Source organism: Chrysochloris asiatica, unplaced genomic scaffold (assembly GCF_000296735.1).
Source record: "Chrysochloris asiatica unplaced genomic scaffold, ChrAsi1.0 scaffold00325, whole genome shotgun sequence".
Lineage (NCBI taxonomy): Eukaryota > Metazoa > Chordata > Mammalia > Afrosoricida > Chrysochloridae > Chrysochloris > Chrysochloris asiatica.
In genome coordinates, this window is record NW_006408843.1 from 2,396,822 (window position 1) to 2,410,950 (window position 14,129).

The 14,129-nt window shown below is 37.4% G+C and overlaps 1 protein-coding gene and 1 pseudogene across 1 annotated transcript in view; both read right to left on the reverse strand.

The window, feature by feature from the left end:
* Nucleotides 1-14,129, reverse strand: part of C6 (complement component 6) — a 190,146-nt gene that overhangs the window by 72,821 nt on the left and 103,196 nt on the right. Inside the window, exons 9-10 of the mRNA XM_006875400.1 lie at nucleotides 11,236-11,402; nucleotides 1,925-2,150 (exon numbers count right to left, since the gene is read on the reverse strand). Coding sequence (XP_006875462.1) covers nucleotides 1,925-2,150; nucleotides 11,236-11,402 — 393 coding nt within the window. The remainder of the gene's footprint in view (nucleotides 1-1,924; nucleotides 2,151-11,235; nucleotides 11,403-14,129) is intronic.
* On the reverse strand, nucleotides 12,991-13,470 carry LOC102816316 (annotated as a pseudogene).

Here is a 14,129-nt window from a genome sequence, read left to right on the forward strand (position 1 = left end):
ATGTTGCCTTAGAATATCCTTTCACCCCTAGCAACAGCGGGAACTAGATAATGAATAGACAGGACCCAAGGCCAGATGCCAGATGTTTTCCTTTGCCCTAGCCTAAGAACAAAGACCACCAGTACTGACCAATTAAACTGTAACATCTCATACTTTGCCAATTGTTAACCAATCAGAAACTGTATCTATGGTATTGCACAATTATGCCCCTAAAACTTTATAAAAACTGGCTTATACTGTAAAGCGGGGTCGCCTTTGTCTCCTGCTTTTAAGAGTGAAGGTGGACCCCAGCGCGTTGGCAAATAAACCTCTTGCTGTTGCATCAAACTCGAGTCCTGATGATCTTTTTGGGGTCTCCTACTGGATTAGGCCACTAAGGGGCCTAACATTGCTACAAAATTTAGAAAACTATTAAACAAAGATATCAAAATGTAAAGCTATTATTTCTCAACATATCCTACATCTAGATCTGCAGGTGGGGTTTCCATCTCTATAACCAATTCCCCAAAGAATACCTTGTCAAATCTGCAGTTTTGGCATCCTCAAGGACTCAAACTGTGTCCTTTCTAACTGTTCTTTGAGTTTGGTAAACAAAAAGAAGTCTGAATGGTAAAGATTAGACTGTAGAATGGATGGGGTAAAATTTCCCAATGAAATTCTCATAGGGTACTTGGTCCTCTGGAAAAGTGAATAGATGCATTGTCACAATTTTCCTGGATTTTTTTCAACAACACAGTTTTCAATTTTCTTAGCACTTATTCCTGTGAGCTCTTATGATCATCCTGTGTCATTCAAGAAAAATCTTTCAAGATTACCTCTTAGGAATTCCAAGAAATAGTCACCATATCCTTCTGAGCTAATCTTTATGCCGTAAATTTAACTGGCATAGCAGATACACTTGAAAGTCACTGTTTGGACTGAACCTATTTTTTGATGGCACCTTAATGAGATTTCAACTGTATTAATAAGAGAACTTTTCTGCAGCCATCCACTGCTTGCAGAGACATGTTTAAACATATTTTGTTTGGAAAGAACCCATGCATGTATGAACTGAAACCCTAGTAGCAATATTTTAAAAAATTTACCCTCATGTGTTTGTATGCAAGCATGAGTGTGTATATATAAATATCTTCAAATAATTATTAAATTATATATTTAAGGCAATAGAATATATATTCCTATTCTGTACCCCTTTTCTAAGGAGTATTTGAGGTATTTATGAACATTATCTAATCCTGTATGAAATCTTTGGTTATTACTTAATTTTTTCCTTATTACTAGGCCATCCTCATTCTATATTACATGTTGTTGTTGTTATGTGCTGTGGAATCGGTTCCGACTCATAGCGACCCTGTACAGGGTTTCCGAGGCTGTAAATCTTTACGGGAGCAGAAAACCTCATCTTTCTCCCGGTGAAGAGTTGGTAGTTTCCAACTGCTGACCTTGAGGTTCGCAGCCCGATTCATAACCACTACGCTACCAGAGCTCCTTATTACAATACATAAGAGGTTTAAAAATTATTTAAAAAATGATTTCTAGTAATAATACTAATAACAAAGATAAATAAGTATGGCTTATTTATTCTATAGTATGCTATATTATTTTATTTATTTTATTGTAAGGGTTGGGTTACATATATTTTGAAATCATCAGGTGGATACTATTATTATCATCATTTTATGGATAAACAAAATGAGGCATAGAAATATTAGGTAAGTATTCCAAGGTCACACAGCTGACAGTTTACATTAGAGACTCACACCAGGTCTGTTTGATTTTAGAGTTTAGTTTTTAAAGTTTTATTTTCCTTGTGAGTTTTAGATGTTGTTAACAGAAAGTTTGCTTGTTTGTTTAACTGACTAATCTAGAATATGTTTTTGGCATGGATATAGGATCTATCTTGTTAAAAGTTACTAGTACTTACTAGATTGAAAATCAGGAGACCGTCTCTCACAGTTGTCACCGTAGGTGCCGCTCTGGCACACACACAGACATTCAGTCCCTGATAGTGTGGGTCGGCCATTGTTAGGACATGGAGCACACTTGCAAGGGTCAAACTTGGCTGCATATTCTTGAAAAGCTTTCCTGAGGTTGTTTCGTTTTGTCACTGCACAGGGGATGTTTCTTATCAAGTCCACAATGGGAGCAAGCTAAAAGCAAATGGAAAAGAGGAGGTCACACCCATTGGCAAAATGCAACCATCATTGCCCAATTCCCAGAAAGAAAGACAAGGCCTGGGAAAGTCTACACATCAAAGGATTATTGCAGAATACAGTACATCTTCCTGTTGAACATGGTGGAGAAAATTTTCTACCCTCTAGACTGGGTTCAACAGTTGTCTGCAAATTAGCCAACTTTTTCTGTTTCTAAGTGATGCAAATGGTTTGTTCTTGGCTATAAAGGGAAAGGTTAGCAGTTCAAATCCACTCAGCAACAAAGTGGAATAAAGTTCTGGTGATCTGCTTTCTTAAAAAATACAACCCAAACAACAACAATAAAAAAATCCTGTATTTCTACTCTATAACACCTGTGATTGGCATGAGTTAGAACTGATTTGACAGCAATGACTGTGGTTTGATTTTTATTGTTATTGTAGTAAGAAGTCCTGATGTGAATTGTGGGCTAATGCACGGACTGCAAGGTTATTTAGAAATGCCAAGTTGATGGTTCAAGCTCACCAGCTGCAACTTGGAAACCCTATACATGGTCACTTTAGGTCAGAACTGACTCAGTGGAACTTAACAATAGTATTGTAATGCAGGTATGATATATCTAGAACTTATCTTTCCAGGAAAGCTATTTTGCAGGAAGTATTATATCAATTGTCACTTATTTGGGCTTGTATCATGTAATTATTAGCTTTCAAATGCTTCAATTAAAGTACTAAGATAGATGACAAAAAGTTGTTCTTGTTAGGTGTCATCAAGTTGGTACCGACTCATAACGACCTTATGCACAGCAGAACAAAACAGTGCTTGATCTTGGGCCAACTTCACTACTGTTGCCACTCGAGTCCATCATGCTGCCACTTGGTCAATCCATCTCACTGGGGGTCTTCCTCTTTTTCTCTGACCCTCCACATTACCAAACATGATATCCTTCTTCAGTGACTGTTCTCTCCTGACAATATCTGAATTATGAGAGATGAAGTTTGGCCATCTTGGCCTCCAAGGAGCACTCTTGCTGCACTTCTTCCAATACGGATCTATTGGTTCTTTTGGCAGCTCATGGTTAGTCATTAACTCTCTACTGAATGCATTAAGGTTAATTCAAATAGAAAAATCTAGAGCAGACGAGTAAGAAAGGCTTTCAGTTTTCCCATGGATTGTATTCAATGACTTTTGGAGACGCCAGAAGAGAAAATGCGTTGTTGTTAGGTGCCATTGAGTTGGTACCAACTCATAGAAACTGTATGAGCAACTGAACAAACACTGAACAGTTCTGTGTCAACTTCTGAACTTTTGCTATGCTTGAACACACTGCTGCTGCCACTATGCCAATCCATCTTGTAAGGGGGTCTTCCTTTTTTTTTTTTTTTTTTCCAACTCTCCACTTTACCAAATATGATATCATTCTCCAGGAACTGGTCACTCCTGATCACTCCTGATAATATGTCCTGTGTAAAAGAAATGAAGTCTAGCTGTCCTGGCTGTCAAGAAGCATTCTAGTTCTACTTCTTCTAACACAAATTTGTTTGTACTTTTGGCAGCCCATGCTACCTATAATATTCTAACACCATAATCAAATGCATCAATTCTTCTACACTCTTCCTTTGTCACTGTCCAACTTTCACATACATATAAGGTTATTGAAAATCCCATGACTTAGGTCAGACACACTTTAGCTTTCAAACAGACATCTTTACTCTTACATACTTTGAGTCCTTGTGCATCAGATTTGTCTAATGCAAGACCTCATTTGCTGCTTCTGTGAGTGTTGATGGCTAATCTGAGGAAATAAAGTCCATCTTTTCTGCATTTATAAGGATGCTGTTTGTTGCTCCAGTGGTGAGGATATTTGTTTTCTTTACATTGAGATTCAACCCACATTTAAGGCTGTGGTCTTTCATCTTCCTCAGTAAATATTTTAAGTCCGCTTTGCTTTCTGCAAGCAAAGTTGTATCATCTGCATATTGCAGGTTGCTAATGAGTCAAGTCTTACTCCAATCCTGATGCCATGTTTTCCATCATATAATCCTGCTTCTTGAATCATCAGCATACAGATTGAATAAGTATGGTGAAAGAATACAACCCTAGCACATACCTTTGCTAATTTTAAACCATTCAGTTTTCCCTTATTCTAACAACTGCCTGTTGGTCTATGTACAGGTTCTTATGAGCACAATAAAGCATTCTACTAATTCTACACAATGTTGTCCATAGCTTGTCATGAGCCACACAATTGAAAGGTTTTGTGTAGTCAATAAAGCACAGGTAACCATCTTTTTTTGTGTTTTCTGCTTTCAGACAAGCTCCATCTGAAATCCTCATTCCATATCTTAGTCTGAATTTGGCTTGAAACTCTGACAATTGTCTTTCAATGTGCCGTTGCAGCCATTTTTGTATAATCTTTAACAAAATTTTACCAGCATGAGATGTTAATGATATTGTCTGATGATTTCCACATTGTGTTTTGTCACTTCTCTTTGGAATGGGAACAAATATGGATCTTTTCCAATCTGTTGGTTGGGTAGCTGTCTTCCAAATTCGTGGCACAGATGAGTGAATACTTCCAGAGCTTCATCAGTTTGTTGAAAGATTTCAGTTTATATTCTATCAATTCCTGGAACCTTGTTGTTTGCCAATTCCTCAAAGCACCTTGGACTTCTTCCTTCAGTATCATTGGTTCTTGATTATATGCTACCTCTTGAAATGGTTGGACACTGATCATTTCTTTTTGGTACAGTGACTCGGTGCATTCCTTCCATCTTCTTTTGATGCTTTCTGCATCATTATATTACAAGTCAAGGCTTGATTTTTTTTCCAGTTCCCTCAGCTTGAAAATTGCTAAGTGTGTTCTTCCCTTTTGCTTTTCTAACTCCAGGTCTTTGAACATTTTGTTATAATATTTGACTTTGTCTTCTCAAGCTGACCTTTGAAATTTTCAATTTAGTCCTTTTACCTTTTCATTTCTTTCATTTGCTTTAGCATTTCTATGCTAGAGAGAAACTTTTCAGAGTCTTTTCTGACATCCATTTTGGTCTTTTTCTTCTTTCTTTCTTAATGATCTTTTGCTTTCTTCCTGTATGATGTTTTTGATGTTACCCCACAACTCCTCTGGTGGTTGGTCTTTAGTGTCTAGTGCATCAAATCTGTTCTTGAGATAAGCTTTAAATTCATGTGTGTTTGTGTTCAAGATCATATTTTGGCTCTTGTGGACTTGTTTTAATTTTCTTCATATTCAACTTGAACTTGCATATGAGAATTTGATATTCTGTTCCACAGTCTGTTCCTGGCCTTTTTTTTGGCTGATGATATGGTGTTTTACCATTATTTCTCTCCACAGACGTAGTCAAATTATTTCTGTGTACTCCATCTGGTGAGGTTCATGTGTATAGTCATCTTTTATGTTGTTTTAAAAAGATTTGTAATGAAGTCATTGGTCTTGCAAAATTCTATCATGGGGTCTCCAACATCGTTTCTATCACCAAGGCCTTATTTTCCAAGCACTCCTTTTTGTTTCCAACCTTTGCATTCCAATATCCAGCAATTATCAATACACTTGATTTCATCTTTGATAAATTTCAAATTAAAGAATTTGGAAAAACTCTTCAATTTCATCATCACTGGCTTTAGTGGTTGGTATGTAAGTTTTATTAATAGTGGTATTAACTGGTCTTCTTTGTAGGTGTATGGATAATATCCTATCACAGACAGTTGTAATTCAAAACAGATCTTGAAATGCTCTTTTTGATGATTAATGTGATCCATTGCTCTTCAATTTGTAATTTCTGGCATAGTAACCATGCGATTGTCAGATTCAAAGTGGCCAATACAAGTCTGTCTCAGATATCAATCTTTAGGTGTTTACTTCAATTTTGACAACTTACAATTTTCCTGGATTTGTAATTTGTACATTCTGTGCTCCAATTATTAATGGAGGCTTGCAGCTTTTTCCCCTCATTTTGAATTGTGCCCCACCAGTAAATGAAGGTCCCAAAGGGTTTACTTCATTTCTACCATCACCATCAACTCAACTTTGAGGCATAAACTCACCCCAGTCATATTGTGAGTGCCTTTAACCAGACGGTTTGTCTTCTGGCTATATCTGATAGTATTCTCATGTTCTTCATCATGTTTCAATATTCAATAATCTGGTGCAGACAATTTCTCATTTCTGTTCATAAGGCTCCACCACTCATCTGTCAGTTTGTTGTACTGTGGGGGCTTGTGAGTTGCTGTGATTCTGAAAGCTATGCCACCAGTATTTTAAATACTGGCAGTGTCATCCATGGGGAACAGGTTTCAGATGAGCTTCCAGAAGAAGGAAGAAAGATTGATGAACTACTTCCAAACATTAAGTCACTGAAAACTTTTTGAATAGCAGAGAAACACTGTCAGATACAGTGCTGGAATATGAGCTTCTCAGGTTGGCAGGCACTCAGTATGTAACTGGAGAAGACCTGCCTCCTCAAAGTAGACTTGACCATCATGACGCAAATGGAGTAAAGCCTGTGGTAGAAAAGCCTGTGGGACCTTCATTTGCTGATGGGTGTGTTTGTGTATAGTTATATATTATGTTGTTTAAAAAATATTAGCAATGAAGTCATTGAATGAAGAGAAATGGCTGTAAACATCCATTGAAATTAGGAACATGGAATAAACAAAGTATGAATCTTGGAAAATTGGAAGTTGTCAAAAATGAAATAGAACGAATAAACATCGATATCTTAGGTATTAGTGAGCTAAAATGGACTAGTATTGGCCATTTTGAATCTGACACCACATGGTTTACTATGCCAGAAATGACAAATTAAAGAGGAATGGTTTTGCATTCATTGTCAAAAAGAACATATACAGATCACTCATGAGGTACAATGCTGTCTGTGATAGGATAATATCCATGCACCTATAGGGAAGCCCATTTAATACCACTATTATTCAAGTTTATGCACCAACCACTAAAGCCAGTGAGGAAGGAATAGAAGAATTCTACTTCTTCAATCTGAAATTGATCAAACATGCAATCACAATGTATTGATCATTACTGGTGATTGGAATACAAAGGTTTGGAGCAAAGAGGAAGGATCAGTAGTTGGAAAATATGGCCTTGGTGATAGAAATGATGCTGGAGAACACATGATAGAATTCTGCAAAATCAATGATTTTTTCAATTCAATTACCTTCTCTAGACAGCATAAGAGATGACTATACACATGGACCTCATCAGATGAAATACATAGAAATCAAGTTGACTACATCTGTGGAAAGAGACAAAGGAAAAGCTCTATATCATCAGTCAAAACAAAGCCAGGGACAGACTATGGAACAGATCATCAATTGCTCATTATACAAATTCAAACAGAAGCTGAAGAAAATGAAAACAAGTCAATGAAAGCCAAGATGTGACTTTGACTATAGCACATGAATTCAGAGATCATTTGAAGAACAGATTTGATACATTAAACACTAAGGACCGAAGACCAGAAGAGTTGTGGGATGACATCAAGAGCGTCATACACGAAGAAAGCAAAAAGTCATAGAGAAGACAAGAAAGAAAGAAAAAGTCAAATGGATGTCAGAAGAGACACTGAAATTTGCTCTCCAGTGTAGACATGCTAAAGCAAATGGAAGAAATGAGGCAATCCAAGAGCTGAATAGAAAATTCCAAAGATCAGCTCAAGAAGATAAAGTCAAATACTATGACAAAATGTGAAATGATCTGGAGTCAGAGAACCAAAAAGGAGGAACACACTCAGCATTTCTCAAGCTGGTGGAACTGAAGAGAAAAAAATCAAGCCTTGAGTTTTGTTACTGAAAGATTCTCTGAGCAAATTATTGAATGACACAGAAAGCATCAAGACAAGATGGAAGGAATACACAGAATTACAGTACTAAATGGAAATGGTTAATGTTCAACTAATTCGAGAGATTGCATATGATCAAGAGCCAATGATCCTAGAGGAGGAAGTCCAAGGTGCATTGAAGGAATTGGGACAGAACAAGGCACCAGGAATTGATGGAATACAAACTGAAATCTTCCAAGAAAGTGAAGTGGCATAGGAGGCAATCACTCATCTATGCCAAAAAATTTTGAAGACAACTATCTGGCTTACTGGAAGAAATACATATTTGTGCCCATTCCAAAGAGAGGTGACTCAATGGAATGAGGAAATCATCGGACAATCTTTTGATATCCCATGTGAGTAAATTTTACTAAAGATAATACAGAAATGGCTGCAGGCATACTCTGACAGAGAACTTCCATAGATTCAAGCCAGATTCAGAAGAGGCTGTGGAACAAGGGATATCATTGCTGATGTCGGATGGATCTTTGCTGAAAGCAGAGAATATCAGAAAGATGTTTACCTGTGCTTTATTGACTACACAAAGTCTTTCAATTAGGTGGATAATGACAGGCTATGGACAACATTGTGAAATATGAGTACTCTGGAACACTCAATTGTGCTCATGAGGAATCTGTAAATAGACCAAGAAGCAGTTGTTCAAACAGAACATGGGAACACTGAATGTTTTCAAATTAAGAAAGGTTTATGACAAAGTTGTATTCTTTCACCACATTTATTCAACCTGTATGCTGAGCAAATAATCTGAGAAGCTGGGTTACGTGAAGAAAAACGTGGCATCATGATTGGGGGAAGACTCATTAACAACCTGTGATATGCAGATGATACAACCTTGTTTGCTGAAAGTGAAGAGGCCTTAAAACATTTACTGACGAATATCAAAGAGCACGAGCTTCAGTATGGATTACATCTCAATATAAAGAAAACAAAAATCCTCACCACTGGACCAATAAACAACATTCTTATCAATGGAGAAAAGATTGAAGTTGTCAAGGACTTCATTCTTCTTGGATCAACTATCAACACTCACAGAAGCTGCAGTCAAGAAATCAAATGACATATTGCACTAGTTAAATCTGCTGCACAAGACCTTTTTAAAGTATTGAAAAGCTAAAATAACTAAGCCATGGTATTTTCAATAACCTCATATGCATGTGAAAGCTGGACAATGAATAAGGGAAATCACAGAAGAATTAATGCTTTTGAGTTATGGTTTTGGAGGAGAATATTGAAAGTGCCATGGGCTGCCAAAAGAACCAAAAGATCCATGTTGGAAGAAGTGCAGCCAGAGTGCTCATCTCTCATACTTTGGATACAGTGTCAGGAAGGACCAGAAGGATATCACGCTTGGTGAGGTGGAGGGTCAAAGAAATAGAGGAAGACCCCAAAGAGATGGATTGGCCAAGTGGCAGCATCAGGGAACTCAAGCGTGACAACAGTAATGAGGTTGGTCCAGGATCAGGCAGTGTTTTATTCTGCTGTGCATAAGGTTGTTATGAGTCAGTACTGACTCGATGGCACTTAACAACAACTTTCATAAGGTTTTCAGTAACTAAATATTTGTAAGTAGTCCATCTCTGCTTTTTGTTAATAGTCCATGTTTGTCTTCTTCTGGATGCTCAGCTAAAACTGTCAGCCATGGGTTGCCCTGCTGTAATTTTAAGTACTGTTGGCATAGCTTCCAAAATCACAGCAATATGCAAGCCACCACAGCATGACAAACAGACTTATGATTGGTGGGAAACAATGTGTAGTGGGAAATACTGAAGAAATGAAGTTGCTGCTAGTTTGAATAGAAAAATTACAATTAAGAAATGGAGCTAAATCACAATCGGAGTTTATTTTACTAACATTTTAAATTCCCCAAAATGACCGTATAGCTCAGTGTGTGTTTCACAAGTACTGAGCTGGTTGAGCAAATCTTGCCTTCTTACCATAACCTTTAGATCTCAAAGTATCTAGTGTTGCATGTAAATGATTCCAGTTTTACAATGACTGAACTCTTCTTATTTCTTTTAAATGAACATAATATCCTCTTTGGAGGTCTTTTTATGTGGTTATGTTTCAGATAAAACTGGTTCTAAATGACATATGGCTGATATGTGTGCAATGTAATCCATAAATAATAAAAATCACGTCTTTATATAACTACGTGTTATTGTTAAATGCCATTGGGCCTGCTATGTATAACTGTGATGGTAGTTGTGTGTTGTGGAGTTAGTACCAACTCACAGTGACTCTGTATGGGGTTTCTGAGGCTTTTAATATTTATGGGAGCAGAAAGTATCATCTTTCTCCTGTGGCGCAACTGGAAGATTTGAACTGCTGACTTTGCGATTAGCAGTCCCAATCATAACCCAGTATTCAACCAGGGCTCCTTGTATAACAACATGATGGTGGTGGTGGTTGTGTGTTACTTAGTAGGTTCTGACTCATAATGACCCTGGGTAGGATTTCAGAGGCTGTAAATCTTTACAGGAGCAAAGAGACTCATCTTTCTTCAACGGAGCGACTGGTAGATTCATACTGCTGATCTTGTATTTAGCAGCCCAGCTAATAATCTCCTATGTTACCAGGGATCTGTATAACAAGTATTTATTGTTATTGTTGTTAAGTGCCATTGAGTTGGTTCTGACTCATAACGACCCTATGTAGGGTTTCTGAGGAGCAGCTGGTGGGTTTGAACTATCAATTTTGTGGTTCATAGTCTAGTGCTGATCCTACAACAGGGGTCCTTATAATAAATATGCAAATACACTACTGGTAAAATCAAGCAATAGGGATAGAAGAAGGTTGCCAAATGGTTCTAAAATTCCATTTATGTCACAGAGCTATAGATGAAGATTTAGGAGTGCTCATCAGATAATGTGGCAAGAAAACCACCAAAATCAGACATAATGGATACATGGGAAGATGAAGAGTAATACTCAATGCTAGTCTGAGTACATTTACTCACTAATTTCTCTTCCTTGGTATTTCATGCATGTTAAGAATTCTAAATGCTGTCCTGTAGAATGCTAGTTTCAATAGCACAAACAATGGATGAAGAATTAAGCATTAGAAGAAAAAGAGGTAGGTTGTGCATGAACAGTAACAAGATATTTCCTTTATTATCTGAGAGGAAAATAGAAAAAAGAAATTGTATGATGTGAAATTTAGGATGTTATAGAACTACTTAAGCTTTTACCCATAATATATTTTAATCTTACCTCAAAGCCAATCACAGAAGGATTGTCCTTCACTGATTCTAACCACTCAGAAAAGGTTTTCTCCTCTGGTCCGGAGCTCCCTTTCTCCCATGCCAAAGCTGCTGCATACTCACTTCTCCCTCCTTGAACCAGGGATATCGATTTCTCTGCTCCCTGCAAAAATGAACCTGCAAGGCATTTCAAGAAAAATATCTAATACAGTTACTGTAAACTCATACTTAGAGAAAGGCCTATTTGTATTGCAGAGTATAGTAATGTAGCTCTATTAAATAAGCTAATGAAAACAAGAAAGCATTTTTCATCCCTTTGTTGTTTGTTGTTAAGTGCTGTGTAGCCAGTCTAGACTCATAGCGACCCTGTATAGAGTTTCTAGGAATGGCTGGTAACTTTGTACCACCAACATTGCAGTTCAAATCAACATTATGGTTGAGTGCATATCATACAGTGCCACACCAGGACTTCTTTCATCCCCTTAGGGAACTTAATAACAAATGACAACACTGATGAAAGCTACCATCTATTTAACATCTTGTGTATACTAGGCATTTACACATACTCTCTCATGAAATTCTCTAAACAACCCTGAATGTTGTTGTTGTTGTTATGTGTCATCGAGTTAGTTCTAACTCACAGTGACCCTATGCACAACAGAATGAAACACTGCCAGGTCCTGAACCATCCTCACAATTGTTATGTTTGAGCCCATTGTTAATGCCACTGAATCAATAGATCTTGTTGGATGGGTTTGGTTGAACGGGGGAATTCCTTCACATTCTCCACTTTTCCAAACATCATTATCTCCAGGGATTGGTTCCTTCTGATAACATATCCAAAGTACTCCTGATAGTCATAATCAGGAAAAACATCTTCCTTCATGTTAGGCACATAATCATAAATATCATGAAAAAAAAAAATAGCTTTTCTGTTTTAGTTCTTGGGCTCTCCATTTTCAGGAACACTAATTCCCATATAAAGAGCCCTGGTAGTGCAGTGGTAGGAAGTCAGCTGCTAACTGAGAGTTCTACAGTTCAAACCCATTCAGGGAGAAAAGGTCTATCTGCTCTTAGAAATTTAACAACTTAGTAAACTCTATGGGGTAGTTCTACTCTATTCTACAGGATCACTATGAGTTAGAATCGACACGATGGCACACAACAACAATTCTCATGTATTAAATTACGTGCTGTAATTCTACTTGTATTTATATTGTTTTTATCAAGTGCCATCGAGTCAGTTCTGACTCAGAATGAGTAGGTATAGGGTTTCTGAGGAGTGGCTGGTGGGTCTGAACTGTGACCTTGTGGTTAGCAGTCCAGTGCTTATCTTACAGCACTACATTAAATTTCCTTTAAGAACTTTTTTTTTTACAAATGTAAAGATTTGTTTTATTTCTGTTGGGGAGAGGGGAAGGATAAATAGGATTGTTTCCAATTTGCTCTCCACTGAACACCCACACCCACATGCATACAGACACACCAAAAACTCCCCAACAAAAAACAATAAAACCAAGAATAAAAAAACAAAAATACCCTCAAATGCAAAGATACTTTGCATTTTGACCAAAAGATTAGATCCCAGGAGGAAGTGCAAAATCAAATGACCAAAACTGCTGAACAAACAGCATTATTGAGATACAAAATATTTATATTACTGAACAAGTGACAGGTGATGTTCTCCGTGTCTGTAAAACTTTGGAACCACATAGCTGACCTGCTAAATCTAGTCCATGACAGCTTCCAAAAATCAGAAAAGATTTTAATTAGCTTCATTTTTTGATGCCTCATCAAAATTTTTTATGACATCTGGAATATCATCCTCCTCCTCATCAATGTCTTCTGGTTTTGGTGTGTTGCTATCCAACATGTGCCTTGGAAACTGTTCAGCTAACTTCCTTAGATTTGTTCAGCTGTCAGCACCAAGCTGACTGAATATTCCAGGAAGCATTTCTGTGATTGGTTTGGCTTCAGCATAGAAGTAATTGCAAAAGTGTTACCAGAGAGAGAAGCTTGGATCTTGGGATTGTTAAAGTGAATAACTGTCCCATCATCTTTAATCATGTTCACCTCTTCAATACCAGCTATATTATTCACAACCAGTTTTTTTTTTAAGAGAACTCTAAAGCTTTTTGTCATCAGCTGTAGCTGTTCTATGCACCACCTTCTTCTTTCTGCAATCTATACCCTTGACCCCTATCTGGACCTGAGCCTGAAGTTTGGCTAACTTATCTTGATTCATGCTGTTGGTAAACCTGAGAAGGGAGAGTCCTCAAACACCAGCACATGGCAAGAGCAAGCAGCTGCCTCCCTGGAGACAAAGAAAGACCTCCTTTAATAACTTTTAATATGTGACTTTTTCCTCTGTATTCGCTTTTAATATGTTAGAGTTTTCCTATCTATGCTGTTGTTGTTAAGTGCTGTAGATTCAGGTCTGACTCACAGCAACCCTGTATAGGATTTCCAAAGAGTGGCTGGAGGGTTTGAATTACCAATCTTGTGGTTAGCAGTCCAGTGCTGATCCTACAGTTCCACACTAGGACTCTTTGTTGTTGTTGTTGTTAACTACCATGGAGTCGGTTCCGACTCATAGTGACCCTGTATAGGGTTTCCGAGGCTGTAAATCTTTACAGGAGCAGAAAACCTCATCTTTCTTTCACGAAATGGCTGGTAGTTTTGAACTGATGACCTTGAGGTTAGCAGCCTGATTCGTTACTACTGCACTACCAGAGCTCCTTTAGGACTCCTTATCTATAGTGAAATTCATTAGTTTCATTTTCAGATTATCATACTTTCTCTGCAGTGTCCCTCTGAAATCAGTTCTGATATTTAATATTTTGTCAATGAGCTCTTGATTTCTTGAATTTATATTCTCATTGTTATCATTGTTGTTGTTGTTGT